The following is a 16777-nucleotide window of genomic DNA, read 5'->3' on the forward strand; positions in this document are numbered from 1 at the left end:
TCCCTTTTCTAGGGTCTATAATGGTTGGTATCATTACCGTGTACCTCAATTAACATGATTAATCTGAAACCAATGGGCCCATTGTGTCGAGATCGAAAAACAAAACGAAAACAACAATACCAACAACAACAACAACGGAGATGCATTATGCAAATGTTGTTTTTGTGATGCTGTAAAGAACTATAATATGCAATTCAAAAATATTTGCTGCAAAACATGCTATATAGGTGATGGCAATAATTATCTTTTGCAAAAATGTTAACCAAAAAATAAATAACAATAACATTTTAACAACATTTTTAATGTTGTTGTATAGTGTTCATATGAAATGATTAAAAAACATTTTTGTGACCTTTATAAAACCCTACATTTAAATGTTATTGAAATGTCATTGAAACGTTTTGACCAAGGAAGTGCCATGCCACTATAGTTTTTGGGGCGCCCTCTACGGAGGCGCCACCATATAGGCATGACTTTGTGAAAAGATTCTAATTTCACTCTTGCTAGATTGACTTCGCAATTGTTTTGCTAAAATTATGCCCAGCTCAGAAATAAAACCACAATTTGCTTGGATTTTATTTTATTATTGTTTTCTGATATGCACGGGATAAAATGGTGAGCGTATATTCTTTGTTTAAAATACAAAATTAGGACTTATAAAAACACCAAATAAATCCTGACCTTTGTATGCGTTCAACCAGTTTACCGTGTGCCTTAGAACCCGATAGACGGTGACATTTGACCATACACTAGGATCCACAACATGCTCATCTATCATGGGAACAGTTCTTAAACCCTAATACATTTGTACATTCATCCTTTGAAAATTTGGGTACAGAAACTCATACTCTGCAACTTGAGGTCAAATTTTGCACTATGATTGCACTATGATTATGTAATTGAGGTTATTGGGCTATGCCATTGGGATGAGACTCTTGTGGTCCATAGTGATAAGATCAATTAACGAGGCTCTTAAACTGATGGCTTTTGTTTGCTAATTACCATAGAAGCTATATAGCGGTTATTGCCAAAGTTGCAATATGGTGGCACAATTGGGCGGCAAACAACACGGCATACTAATTATACATGTTCTACATTGTTGTATTTTAAAACACAGAAGACCAAAATTGACGTTAATGCCATGATTGGATCATAGAGGTAGTACTAGCTACTACCTCCATGATTGGATTAAGTAAATAACTAAATCCTGTTATCTACCCAGCAATGTTTGCTTATCTTAATAATTGTAACAAACTGTAGTGTACTAAATGGTACAAGACAGAAAAGGCAAACAGACAGAAATTTAGAGTTTTAAATTAGAGAGTTGACAGGAAGTTGTAAGAGTTAAATTGTTATGGATATGATTGGTGTAAGCGCGAAAATGTTGAATGTCAGATCAAAGTCATCCGAGGTGAATTAAGTAATGTCAATTACCAATTGTTACAGGTCATTTGAGGTGGACTAAGTTTATATTTGGATTGTCAGAACACCTTCCCCAATCAAACACATTTCTCTTGCATTTGATCATCTTCTACTCTTCCCTAGAAAAATCATTATAATACCAAATCTACACACCATGGAATTCACCATATCACGTCCAAGCTCACATTGGGCGCCCCATTCCTTTTTTAAAGGAATTTTTATTGACCAAGACCACAATGTTTGTTGGTTATTAAACGATACGTTTTAAAAACATTTTGTTGTTTGCTGGGCATTCGGGTTTGTATTCTTTGTACACCCTGTATAGCGGGATCCTATAAATGACACACATTTACATCTTCACATTCTTGTGACCCCCAAGGCATTCATCTTCTTCTTGTCTCTCCTCTTCCTCCTCCTTGATATATAGGCGACCTATAAGATGCGCACATTTAATTCCCAGAGTGTTCTAAACATAACTATTTTCACGAGATTTATTTTCGTGGTACATATATTTTACGTATTCGCAAATATTTTTATAATTTGATCATCTTCTTCAGTCTCTTCGTCCATGTCGTCTATAGACAGTCATCGCCATGGAGGTTACCCCAGGGCAGATCCTTGTTTTTTGAAAGGGGGCACTCGTGAACACTTTTCTGGGCCAAATTTGAGGGGAAATGCCCGGGGGGGGGGGCACTTAACACAAATGACCATAAGGGTATGTTCCCCTGGAAAAAAAATCCTTTTTGGATTTCGCAGCTCCGAAAGACCCCCTATATTTGACCAAAATAAAGCTCCGAAAGACCATTGATTTTGGTAATCAAAGGATATAACCCTCCCGATACTCTGAATGTCCAGATTACCATTATTTTTATGCGGGGTTTTATGCGACGTTTTGAAACTAATTATGTTTTGTACATTGCTAAATTATAGTAGTTTAATTGCTTTTTACAATCAATTTACACGCGAGGTTTATATAAGAAATGACGGATCATGAAATGCCTCTATATAAATTCTATATGTATTTTAATAAATGTTTCAATATTGTTTTAACTATATTATGAAATTAATTCGTCTATATTATATTGAATCATTTTCTGTTTCAAAATGCACTTATTGTTGTAACTGATCAACAGTATTCACACGTATATTTACCGAAGCGTTTAATTTTTAGAAACCATGATTTAAACAATACCAGTCATTTGTCGACAAGAAAACAACAACATTATTTTATGTCGCATTTTAAATAATTATATATACATTTAGGGACTGTGCTATTATTATGAGCCAGCGGGGTCATCTTTCCGAAGGGCGTGCCAAAATTGCTTGCCCGTCCCTCGGCCTGCTAAATGCTACCCCTCTTGGCTGGCAAAAAAATCTTTGCAAAAAGGTTTGCAAATCTTTGCCAAAGTGGCTTGCAAATTGGATCCCCCCCAAAAAAACCCACCCACACCAAAAAAACAACTGATATGTAGGCCTACATTGGGAGAACGGGGGATTTTGGGCAGGTCGGAGAGGGGGCACGCATTTTTGGCGCGCCGTTGATGGTGAGCATATATTGTATCATAAATGATCCAATTCCGCAGTGATTACCGTCATTCGAAAAGCATGTTACAATATTTGTATCATTCATCACCGATAGGTAAAAACTGATAAAATCCCGATTTTGAATCCATCCGACTTCTGACTCATTTTGAGGCTTATCACAATTACAACCGAGGCATTAAACATGACAGAGGATGGTGTTGTCTGCAGCCCGACCTTGCTTACAATCAATATATTAAATGAAACATAAAATCATGCTTTTCAAATCTGATATTTTTCTTCTTCACGCGTTTGTGCAGCTGTGATGAATTTACCACCATAATTTTGTGTGGATGACGAATGCTAAATCAATGCTGAATTCATATAGGCCTAAGTATAATTCAGCTGTAAAAACGCACATGTTTCAAGCCGTGAGATCTGTGTTGATCAGATTCGTGAAGCATGAAGTAGGACGACGTGAACTTGATAATAAAGTTGTGATTCTGTTGCTCCTCTTTGATATTAAGGTTTAAGGTTCGATAACGTAATGTAATATAACGTAATATATTATTATAATATAATATAATATAATATAATATAATATAATATAATATAATATAATATAATATAATATAATATATAGGTCTAAGCAAGTTGCAACACACATGTAACATAACACAACACAACACAACAAAACTAACATATATACAACATATTATACCATAACACAACACAACATAACGTATATTACTACATACAACATAACATAACATATAACATGTAACATACCATACAACATAACATAACATAACGTAACGTAACATAATCTAACCTAACCATAACATAACATAACATATAACATGTAACATACCATACAACATAACATAACATAACGTAACGTAACGTAACGTAACGTAACATAACATAACATAACATAACATAACATAATTTAATATAACATAACATAACATATATATAACATAACATAACATAACATAACATAATATAACATAATATAACATAACATAACATAACATAACATAACATAACATAACATAACATAGCCATAACATTACATTACATAACATTACATAACATAACATAACATAACATAACATAACATAACATAACATAACATAACATAACATAACATAATATAACATAACATAACATAACATAACATAACATAACATAACATAACATAACATAACATAACATAACATAGCCATAACATATCATAACATAACATAACAAAACGTAACATAACATAACAACATAGCATAGCATAACATAGCATATGAAACATAACATTAGATAACATAACAAGCTATAACATAACATAACATAACATAACATAACATAACATAACATAACATAACATATAACATAACATAACATAACATAGCATAACACAACACAACACATCACAACACAACACAACACAACACAACACAACACATCACTACACAATACAACACAACACACCCCAACACTTCACTACACAACATATAAGTCACATAATAAAAAACATGAATGATCCTTCAAGTATGTATGTATACAGTTTCCTGACAAAATCAAGTTTTTGCCACTGGGGAATCAAACTTATAATTTTGTGTATTGCTAACATCCTGTAAGTTATAGGTATAAGTATTTGCCAGTTTGCCAATCCAAAGTAAGAAGAAAAAACAAAACAAAAAAGAAAAACAAAAACCCCGAAAAACCAAATCAATTTACTTTTACATAATTTCAGCAACATCACCAAAATGAGTAAATAACAGTAATAATGTTAAATGTCATTGCGCATTTGGTTGAACTATACAATGCATCAAGCCACAGGCTTCTGAAGACATGAAAGAGTTTTGTTAACACTAACAGCAGCTCAAGTTACTTTCAAGCGCAAAATCACAATGTTTCCAATATTCACAACAAAAAGAAAGACATAAGGCCACATATTATTAAAAATTCGTTTCACTTCCCCCCATTTTTGGAAAAGTGAGGATGGAAGAGGGAGGTGTTTTCTTTTTGTTGTAAAATAAACTTTGTTATAGCCGTAAAATTGACATTGCTAACAGTTTTCAGCATCTTTGAGGAAAACGATTTTCAATTTAAAATTATAAGGGTGTAAGGGTTAGACCCTATAAGGGTTAGAACCATTAGAGTGCCAAACAACACAGTGATTCATACTGAATAATAAACTTGCTTAATATCAGCATGAACATTGTAACAAATTATTAAAATGTTAAATTTGATAAGAAAATTGGAAAAAAAATTGAACTGATCCAAGAGAGGAGGAAAGCGGACGTGAAACGAATTATTTTTTATGTGGCCTAACCATGATAACACTGATGAAGTTAAATGTCATCACGCATTTGGTTGAAATACCATCACGCCACAGGCTTCTGAAAACATAAAAGAGTTTTGTTAACATGGTTAACAGAAGCTCAAGTTACTTCCAGAAGTATACTAAATCTACATTTGAGTAGGAAACACGTTAAACACCTCTCCATAATTATATACATGGCATTCACCGAATATGTGAAAGGTGAATGGCGAGATAATTTATGCAAATTAGCTCATTAATTGTGCAAATTACATGGCGGCTTCACTATATATTAGAAACAATTTGACCAAGTTTCAGGACAAAAGTTTGCAAAGTAAAAGTACCCTTAACATTTATGCATTGATTTTTAGCAAATTATTGGCAAAAATTACATATTAATGAGCCTTTCCAGTCCTTTTAGCTCATTAACTATATTGATTATTGACAAAAACAATAGGATACAAAGAAAATATAAATTGATGTATTATGGAAACCGTATGTCCGATTTGCTCCAAACAAAAGGCATATTGATCAGTGTACTTTACCCTATTATACTCAATTAATCTGTTTAAAACATGCTCAAAGCATTTCCTAATTTCTAGAAAATACTTCCAATACCACCTTAAAAGGGCATTTCGTCTCATGCCCCCACTTTTCTCAAAAAAAGTTGAGATTTTTATACCACTGGATACCCCTGGCTACATAGTGTTGATGTACCAAAAATTTCTTGCAAATTAATTCGTTTAGCAAAAATATCGCCAAATTTGAATTTCGTTCTGGTATACCAGAACGAAATTACAACAGTGGCCTATGGAGCAGTAAATCATGCATAACTCTTAAACGCAAAATCGGAATCAACTGAAATTTTGGGAATAAGCTTTTTTCGTGGATATCTACTGACAAATGCCATAAAAAGAGGATGCTAGGATCACGAAATCCTCCTTTAAATGATATAAACACATACGAGAGCCCGCTGTCTATCCATGTAAACAACAATTCTTGCATGACATTCAAACGCTCAAGCTTGCTAAACAAATTAAATCTGAAGCAACATACTTACCTCTCACAAACAGAATGCCTTTATTATATTCCACACTTCTTCCGCGTCTTATCACACGAGATGTTGTTATTACTATAGCAGCATCTTTTCTTGAGTAAGAAAAGGAATCAAATTGAATTTCTTTTTCCTTGCTTGTATAAACCAAATAGCTCTCACGTGGTGTTAGCTATATATATAGACAACATTCGGAAGCATTTGGTTAAGTTCAAATCCGTGCCTACACATCACCAGGAAGAGTATAGAGAGTGATTTTTTTTGATACAGTGTAGTGTAGCTTAGTGTGTGTATATTTTGTTTCCGCATTGCAGCTGACTGTTATGTTTACACGGAGTAGATAGACTTGATTACATCGACTCAATCATATGCTGCGTTTTTTTACTCGCATAGCTTAAATATTCAAGATGCTTTAATTTTTGCGATTTTACAAAAGTCAAAGAACGTCGCAAAAATATTATTCTACGAACATATATGATCTTGTGTACTTTTAAGTCATAACAGAGTTAGTGGAATTATAAACTACAACTGCAGATTAAACAGAATGGTTACAATTGGAAACATTTTGGTCTTTAAAATTGTTCAAAGTACTACGTCAGAGAATTTCCCTGTATGCGCCCGCATAGGCGAGTTATGCAGACCAGGCTGGACAGCAGATTGAAGTAGGCGAAGTCCACGATCACGAGGGCTGATCGAGCGGAGATTTTGATGTCTCCTGTGTCAATTAAAGGAACACTTGGAAAAATAATCAAACTGAAATGAGAGCACGAGGAAAACGTGCTTTGTCTTAGCATCATCAACCATAAGGTAGCTAGTGAGATTTCACTGAACAACTTCAACCCCAAGAGCAGACTATTAAAAAGGAGGAAGCTGAAGAAGAAGTGACGGAGAAGATGTGGGAGGGGAGGGATGGAATAAATGAACATTTAAAAGGATTAGCATCCTCTTTTTATGACATTTTTAGTAGATTAGGCCTATCCACGAAAAAAGCTTATTCCCAAAATTTCAGTTGATTCCGATTTTGCGTTTGCGAGTTATGCATGATTATGTGTATTACACTCCTCCATAGGCCACGGTTGTAATTTCGTTCTGGTATACCAGAACGAAATTCAAATTTGGCGATATTTTTGGTCAACGAATTAATCTGAAAGACATTTTTGGTAAATAAACATTATTTAGCCAGAGGTTTCAGAAATTCAAGTGGTACAAAATCTCAACACTTTTTTGAGAAAAGTGGGGGGATGAGGTGAGGCTGTGGATCACGAAATGCCCTTTTAAAACCATATTTTATGTACGATTTTATAATATGAAATTGGTTAATTTTTTTTCAAACCTGATTTTTTGGTATATTTGTATTCAGTCCCAAGTTATACCCAACGAACACAGAACGTTTTCGACATTATTCGCAAAAGGTTAGAAAATTAAGGTTGCTGGAGAACGGCGTTTAAATGTCGGGTTATATGAAGGGTATAAAACGTTTTCATAACATTCAAAAATATCTTTTTAAAACATTACTGCAAAATTGTCAGCAATAACATTTTGACAACATTTAAAAATTGTTGTTGCAGTGTATTCTCACACAAAACGCTTTAAAACATTTTCATGAGGCCGTTTAACACCCGACATTTAATGTTATTTAAAAAAACGTTTTTACCGACTCCAAACCCTAAAATATAATATGTTTAAGGGATCTGGAATGAGCGTTTTGAGCGTTTCGACAGTATTTTTTGTGGGACATGAGAGCACACCAGACATATCGAATTGCATTCTGAATACGAAGAATGTCTTTCTGATATCAAATAATTTTCATTTTTTGAAATTCACGATATGATACAAATTTTATGACAAATTAGTAAAATATGATATTTTTCACATTTTTGATATATAACAGTCCTCGAAGTAAATGTTATAAATCTAATGACATATTCTTAAAGTGTATGTAGCTGGGAGGAAAAGCCGACGATCAATTGAAAATTTTGACCTTTCATATTGAAGTTACGGATTTTTTTCCCAAAAAGACCTAATTTTTTTTTGTGTTTTTGGGAAAAAATCCATATCTTCAATACGAAAGGTCAAAATTTTCAATTGATCGTCGGCTTTTCATCCCACCTACATACACTTTAAGTATAAATCGTCAGATTTTTTAAGTTTACTTCGAGTACTGTTAAATATCAAAAATATCGATTTTTAATCATTTGCCATAAAATGTGTATTGCATTGCGAATTCAAAAATCAAAATTATTTGATATCAGAAGGACATTCTTCGTATTCAGAATGCAATTCGATATGTCTGATGTGCTCTAATGTCCCACAATAAATACTGTCCAAACGTTCATACCCCAGCCCTTAAAACGTTTTAAAAACATTTTCAATGTTGCTGGGTAGTGCATCATACTTTGGAAGTATTTGATCAGAAAAGAACAGTTTTCACGACCTATATAATAACCCAACATTAAACCGTTTTGAACAAAACCAAAACCCTTTTGAAACATTTTTGTTTGCTGGAGTGCTTATAATATGTCAATCACCATCATTGTATAACATAAAAGCTTGATGAAGGCATTTGGAAACGTTTGAATACTGCAGCATGATCTTAGACCAGTCCAGGCTATAAAACGATCTGCTTCTGCAAAAAACAGAGCAATTTGGGCTAAAAATGTCATAATCTTAGATAGATAGGCCTATAGGCCTACCAAAAAATCTTGGAACTTTCTTTGAAATTTGTAGAGGGGGTAAATGTAAATGTCTGAATGAAGATCTGCATTTGGAAAATCCACACCTGCTCTAAAAATCCCAGATGGGCCTGCACTTGGAAATACTCCTAAAGTTGCATTTCCAAACAAACCTCACTGTCTCACATCAACAGACCAGGTATGGGATTTAACTTTCATTACAAAAATGGGCAAACCCTGGGGGGGGACTTACCATACGGGTATGCTCCCCGGAAAGATCCCCCTTTTTCGGATTTCGCAGCTCCAAAAGACGCCTTATATTTGACCAAAATAGAGCTCCGAAAGACCCTTGATTTGAATAATTTCAGCTCTAAAAGACCAAAATATTGCTCATTCCTCATATTTCAGTTTTTTTTTCTTCAGGCGATTTTCAACCAAAGAGCCAAGAAAGACCCTTGATTTTGACTGTTCGCAGCTCCAAAAGTCCCCATTTTACTTGTTTGCAGCCCGATTCGCAGCTTCAAAAGACCCCCCTTTTACCGTTACACCGTCAGCTCCCAAAGACCCAAAATTCCGGGGGAACATACCAACCAAAATTTTTTGATGTGCCCCCGGGATTTAAAACCCTGCACAAGCATAATTATGAAATTGAGCAAAAACATCTAAAAATAAATACAAATTGGTAACTATTGTTAACAAAATACATGGATTTATAATTAAAACCTATGCTTGCTGGCTGATGAATACTGTACTATATACAAGAATTTTCTGGTAAATTGCCAGCCCTGTATTCCTTGATCGAGACTTATCCTCAAATCTGTTTAACTCTCTTTACTTTCCACATAGGCCAGCATGTTCATATAGGCTTTTTAGCCTGGCTTCAATTTGATCCTGGTCCCATCAGGACCCAAGTGTGTCTCTGCACGGAGCGACTGTGTAGACAGACATAGCGTACCTCAAATGTAGCTGACCTTTGACATAGTGGGTTGTACACCTATGTTTCAGATGGACCTTTTATTTTTGAAAAGAACATACATACCAGTGACATACAACACATAAAAAATATTTCGTATAGCTCCCTCTCAAAAACTAGTACTTGCTCAATTAGCATTTTGTGCAAATTTTATTACACAATTTGATGCCAGCCTTTTTCATGGACCTTTTCATTTTACATGTAAAGTCTATGGAGATTACAATTAGAGAAGGCTGGAAAGGGTGCTATAGCCTCATTTTAAGCTGTTTTAAGCACATAAAAAGAATCGCATGGAATTGTGTAACAAAATTTGCATCGAATATGACATTACAAGTACAAATATATAATTCAATACTTCTGGAGAGGGGGCTATAACAAGTAACAAGTTGCTCAAGTAATATTTGATGCTTGTACATTTGGTACATTTGTAAATGCTCAATGAGCAAGTACAAATATAATACAATACTTCTGAAGAGGGGCTATAACTAAAACAAAAATGTCCTTACCAGGCTCGTCACGCAGGATTTCATTGGGGGTGCTGATTTTGAAAAAGTGGACTTTTTTCCAAGGGGGGGGACAGTTTTGTGAAAAGTGGACAAAATATGGACTTTTTTGTCCAAAAAGCGTTAAAAAACTGCGTACGGGCCTGGTCCTAACCCTATGAAACAAATGTGTGTATCTGAAATCCATACACCCCCTGTGGAAGACATGACCTTAATCTCCCAGACAAGGGGTGTAAATTTCAAATGGGGTTAGGTGACTCCTTTAGAAGATCAGATCCATCATCTCCAAAAGAAACATTACGTTTCACTACCTGGAGAGAATTGATAAAAAATTGAATTCCCTCCTGAGGTTTGTATCTGTCAATGAGTTGACCAGATCACAAGGATGTCATTATAGCCAGAGGCAGTATATAACACAAATGGGTCAATGAGTTACATAAAAAATGACCTTGTGTGGTATTTGGTTCCCAGGAAGTGAGTTTTGCCTGAGGCAATTTGTGGTTAAATGTTGATCCTGATCCCTCACTACAAGAGTTATTACCGTCGATTTGGTTGAAAAAGGAGGTGAAACATGATCAAATCTCTCCAGGTAACAAAACGTAATGACAAATCACACTTTACAGAAAAATAAAATTCATATTTCGGTTTCATGATTTAAATCTATAATACACACATTTTTATTGTGAATTCACATAATAGCGGTTTTTGATGAAAATACACTACATACATAATTGTTTTTGATATAAGAGGATTTACCCAGCTCATCAGGAAATCGACTACCAAGCACTCTAATGAGAGCTGCTAGGGGCATGCTTTGAGGCATTACAATCAAAATTATGATCTTAACTGAAGCAAGGCAATTGCTTCAAATTTGTTCAATCTTCCGATCAACCATCAATGCTTGGTTGAACCCCCTGACCTCTATACATGGATAGCGGGCTCTCACATAATAGGATAGTCGCCGATTCAAACCACTGACTTCATGACTTTTTACCCTTACCAATATGGTAGGAGGTCAATGAGTACAATACCAATCACCTGTTCGTGGTATTGGTTCCTTTGTACTCCATGCATTTGCATGTTTTCTGGAGGACGATTTGAATTTTTTTTACGCCGCCTCGGAAGTGAATTTTTTTTTTCAATTTTAATTTTAATTTATACAGAGTTGGGGTGGATTTTTTACTCATCAGTGAGGTGAAATTTTTTTTTGCCCTCACCAATTTGGAGGGCAAGTGGTTTCACTTTTTTGGTCGCCACCCGCTATCCATGTATAGAGGTCAGTGCTTGAACTTTATTATCTATGACATATCAATTAAGTAACTATTGCTAATTGTGATAACATTTAATCTTTGGTTGTAATAATATTAATATATATTGACTGATACAAAGTTAACATGAATTCTGAATAATTAGTTGATAGTTCATCAATTACAAGCATCAAGGCAGTAGTATTGTTGGTTGATCCAAATATCAAACAAATTAGGCTGCTGTGCCTAAAGCAAAAAAATCGTAAAAGAAATGTTGGCACACTTTGACTGTCTTTTGGTGAAGCTCTACCAACGCTCAAACAATATAGGAAAAGAGCCATGCTGTAGACAGGTCCATCCGTTTGCGAGACCCTCCAACATTGAAAGGCAGGCAGTGGCAGAGGACCGAATACAGGGCAGAGTTTGTAAGTACAAAATGTCAGACTTGTTTCACTCACCACCATTGATATGGCATGCATTTGAACTTGTAGTCTATTTTTTCACTGATTCTAGTTTCTTTTTTTTTTATCCCAGTTCAATTGCATGTAACCTAATTTTCTTTAAACTTCCCTTGAAACAAATCACAACTGGGATGTAGCCATTTGTTACTTTTTACCCTGCCACAAAATGTAAACTTATTTTCGAAATAAGACTATTCCAGTTGAAATCCATACATATCCCCTATGGAAGACATGGCTATCATTTCCCACAGAGGGGGTGCATATGTGTAGTTTTGTGTACATCCATATCAAAACGATGCACTTGTCGGCTGCTACATGTGTCACATGCCACATAATAGCTAGGAATAAATACTAGACTCATATCAAGTGTAGGTCACCTCAAATCATCCCCAAGCCAAATTGTATAAGGAATGTTCTCTGTATTCCTAAACCATGTGACTTGGGTATTTTGAAGAGACCTCCATTTCGGAGATGAGTCTGGTATTTTAATATTTATTCCTACATGTAGCTATTATGTGAAATTAGACACATGTATGTAGCAGCCGACAAGTGCATCGTTTTGAAATGAATGTACATACATATTTCAAATGGACTACAAGTAACCCTATTAGGAATACACACTCCCTGTGTGGAAGATTAAAAATTAGGTTCAAGTGGAATAGCACAAAAAATGTGCACTCTTCTCACCTCACCTAGATACATGCAGCCTTGCTTCTTAAAAATAAAAAAAATACTGTTTGTTTGATTACACAAAAAATAAAATAGTACTTCACATTATGCAGGATATAATGGATTATAATACACATTTCTTCTTTAATTGGATGGTATATAATATTTTGATCACACTAAAACCATACTCCCTAGTTTTAAAAATATTACCTCCCTTCTGCCGTCATAAGGTTTGTACTAGCTTGCACATGCATGAGTTGGTGTTAGCTTGCTTTACACTGGTGCCAGTGCTAACGAACCTTTGCAGTATTTAAAATAATTATAATATTAATATTAATATTAAAAATTATTATCAGACAAAATGAATGAATCTCTGTTTAGTGTTAGCACTAACATTTTGTCAAAGGAAACATACGATGTTTGTTTTTGTGAATAGCGCCCTCTGACAATTTATCAGCAATTTCACATACTGACTTATCAATATATCATAATTACATGTTGATCGGCCGACATATTGATTCATCAATAGGATAGGTAGGAAGCTCATTAGATACTGCAAATTAACCACTGAACGCAACAGAAACACTTAGTTTAATTTCGCAGTTAATGACAGCCAGATAGGGCATTTTTTTAAACCAGGAGTATAGTTATTATAGTAAAAAAGTCATTCCTATTTCTTATCCCATTTGAATTAAGGGCAATTCCAGTTGAAATAAACACAGATATGACTGTTATCTCCCACACAGGGGGTGTAGATTTCAAATGGTGTTACCCATTCAGGTAGCCCCCATTTGAAATTCACACCCCTGTATGGAAGATCAAGGTCATATCTTCCATAAGGGGTGTCTATGGATTTCAACTGGAATATAGCCCATTACAATTTACTTTCACTTAATGATAGACCTGGGGAAAAAACTAAAAAAAAGACTAAACATTACATGGAAGCTCAGTTTAAAGGTCTGTAACCCGATCGGCAGCCTCATCCCCCAGATTTTTCTCGTTGTTGATGAGTTTTTGAAATCATACAATAGATCATATTTTTCTCATTACCATCATGAAAATACAGTCATTTTGTGATTACCAATTTTAGCGAATTGTGGGTAGCCGAGGAATGCAATCGGGATGAATTTGAGACATTTCACCCTGTTACCAGTTCGCTCACAAAAATACATCAAAATTAAGAGGGCACAAGATTTCTGACCGGGGGAATTCACCCATGCCATGTGCCATGAATCAGGCCTCAAAATACGTTAATTTTTGGGGCCACTTTTGAAAAAGCCACAAAATAGTTTCCTTTCAGGGGCTACTTTCTATTAAAAATCACCCCCAAAATTAAATTTTCAAGGGCTATTTTGGCATTTCTGGGGGAAAATCATTTTAGCTCCCATCAATTTTGAGTGCTGGAGGGGAGCTGCAGAAGAGAAACCACTTTCTTCAAATGCAAAAAAGCAGACTGGTGTCCAAACATGTGCTCCTCCTTTATATATGTAGGTGGGTGGCTGATTGTAACACACGTTTTCTGCCTTGTCACACTGAAGCCCATCACCCATGCATTCATCAAAGATCCATGATTTTATAAACATTGTTAATTGAAAGATTGCAAAGATTCTCACATTTAAGGATATGCATGCCAAACTAGTGTGCCCTGTTATGCTTGTTTTATACTTTCTGCCGCTTGCCGTGTGACGCTTCATCATGCTGCTTGCACTTGTCTGCAAACGGAGCGGCACACCACTGAGCGGCATGACTCTGAAAGCCACTCTTGCCGCTCAGCACTGCTCCAAAATCGTATTTTTTTCACATACGTTAGAGCGGCACCGCTCCGAGTTGACTTGAATTCAACTCCCAGCGGTGCTGCCGCGGCGGCAAAGCGGTGGAGTAATCAATATATCGGCTTGCCGCTGGTCACCACTAGCGTTTCTGGTGCGACTGCGCAGTGAAATAAAACAATATTCAGAACGGCAAAGCGGTAAGCGGCAGGAAAGTATGAAACCAGCATTACGCCTCATTTGCATCACACTGTCCAAGTTGGATATCAACATCCGAATGTATTTTTGAGATACATTTTATGCAGGGCTTTGTGCAATAGCTTTTCTGTACCTCTCGGCCACGTTTTCCCAATTTGCTACATTCCAAATCTGTTTCACGTAATCCGGACGGACATTTTTGTATTGTAGGTAGTAGGCATGCTCCCATACATCAATTCCAAAGAGTGGTACTAACCCTGCAATGAGAGATAAAATTGATAAATGTTTTAGCAATAATTTATAAAGAGACTCAATCATGCAACCAATGACCACTTAATCCCAAATTAAATTAAAGGTTGATACACTTTATCGCAAGTTTTATGCTGGTTTCATACTACCCTGCCGCATTGCAGACAAATGGACACAATAAAGGCTTGTCATTGGTTGAAGCGCCCTGCCGCTTGCCGCCATGCAAGCGGCAGGAAAGTATGCTTCGAGGCTTTATAGTGCTTATGCACACTAAAGTAACTAGTAGTAAGTGGGTTGGTCCTGTATTTTGAAGAGTCTAAATTACGAGATATATTTCAAAAGAACAGAAAGAGAGTAAAAATATTAGCAATAAATAGGATTTTATAGATAAAAATGAAATAATAAATAACTACTTTTTGAGGCGGTTTCAAAAAAGGAAGTGAGCGGGACGATATAGTATTTTCTTTCACTTGGCCTATCACAGTTATAAATGTTTTGAATCTCTGAAGCTCCAAATTGCACAAACGATGGGTTTTGTGACCATTTATTGATCAGTTAGTAACTTCCCATTAAGGGTACTTGCCCATCAATTTCATTCAGGGGCATGTTTGAAAAACGGCACAGCGCATTAGTAAAAAGAATAAAAAATACTAAAATTTTCACCAGGGTTCGAACCACTGCCAAGGCACTATGAATGCTAAAGATGCCTATTGTGCCACGGTGACTGTGCTTAACATTCGGCGATTTTCAAAGATACATATCAACACGTTTCTAGTTTATTGAAAATCAGATTTTGGTAGGAATACAGTCATAGAAAGACATATGACTCTACTTGTCTGTTTGTTTTTCATTTAATACAAATTAATTTTGATGAATTGAACTGGTACGACTCTTAGGACTCGTGATAAACGACGATTAATTTTGTAATAATAAAACGAAAACGCTGGGTCATTCACGGCGTCATTTGTAATTCATGTCAAAACCTGGGAGGACCACACACATCCGTGTATATGTGCATAATCGATACTCAATGATCCAGACAATACCGTTTGAATATACCGCCCTTATGTATGCACCTGCTTGACACATCTTGTCACTTATGGAAGATATACTATATACCATATTTTGTTCAAAAATGATAGGAAGGGACTGTTTTCAGCTAAAATGTTGGCTATCAGCAGATGCTCAATGATACCGGGAAGTGTTGCGGAAAGGTAAGCGTACTCTTTATTTATTCAAAATATCACATATCAATTAATTTAAATTGGAAATCCAAAAAGGAAATGTCAGGTCAAAATTCTCACCTTAGAATTATTGTGAAATAAAATCAAACCAAATTTAGGCTCCGCAAACAATGTCCAATTATTCCCATTGGTGTTTGCTACACGTGCATATAATAAATTATGATTTGGGGCTAATTTGAGAAGAGTTAAGGGATCCGGAATGAGCGTTTTGAGCGTTTCGACAGTAGTTTTGTGGGACATGAGAGCACATCAGACATATCGAATTGCATTCTGAATACGAAGAATGTCTTTCTGATATCAAATAATTTAATTTTTTGAAATTCACGATGTAATACAAATTTTATGACAAATTATTAAAATTTGATATTTTTCACATTTTTGATATACAACAGTCCTCAAAGTAAATTTTATAAATCTAATGACATATTCTTAAAGTGTATGTAGCTGGAAGGAAAAGCCGACGATCAATTGAAAA

General features: G+C 35.3%; 2 protein-coding genes across 4 annotated transcripts in view; both read right to left on the reverse strand.

Moving 5' to 3' along the window:
• LOC140141277 (uncharacterized) overlaps window positions 1-6597 on the reverse strand; it is a 48966-nt gene extending 42369 nt beyond the window's left edge. For all 3 annotated transcript variants that reach the window (XM_072163090.1, XM_072163089.1, XM_072163087.1), the window contains exon 1: window positions 6324-6597. The gene's annotated coding sequence lies outside the window, so the exon portion shown is untranslated. The remainder of the gene's footprint in view (window positions 1-6323) is intronic.
• Window positions 6598-11118: 4521 nt separating this feature from the next.
• LOC140141279 (superoxide dismutase [Mn], mitochondrial-like) overlaps window positions 11119-16777 on the reverse strand; it is a 32096-nt gene continuing 26437 nt past the window's right edge. The window contains exon 5 of the mRNA XM_072163091.1: window positions 11119-15066. Coding sequence (XP_072019192.1) covers window positions 14909-15066 — 158 coding nt within the window. The 3' untranslated portion in view covers window positions 11119-14908. The remainder of the gene's footprint in view (window positions 15067-16777) is intronic.

The sequence above is a fragment of the Amphiura filiformis genome, chromosome 19 (genome assembly GCF_039555335.1).
Source record: "Amphiura filiformis chromosome 19, Afil_fr2py, whole genome shotgun sequence".
In the NCBI taxonomy this organism is placed as follows: domain Eukaryota; kingdom Metazoa; phylum Echinodermata; class Ophiuroidea; order Amphilepidida; family Amphiuridae; genus Amphiura; species Amphiura filiformis.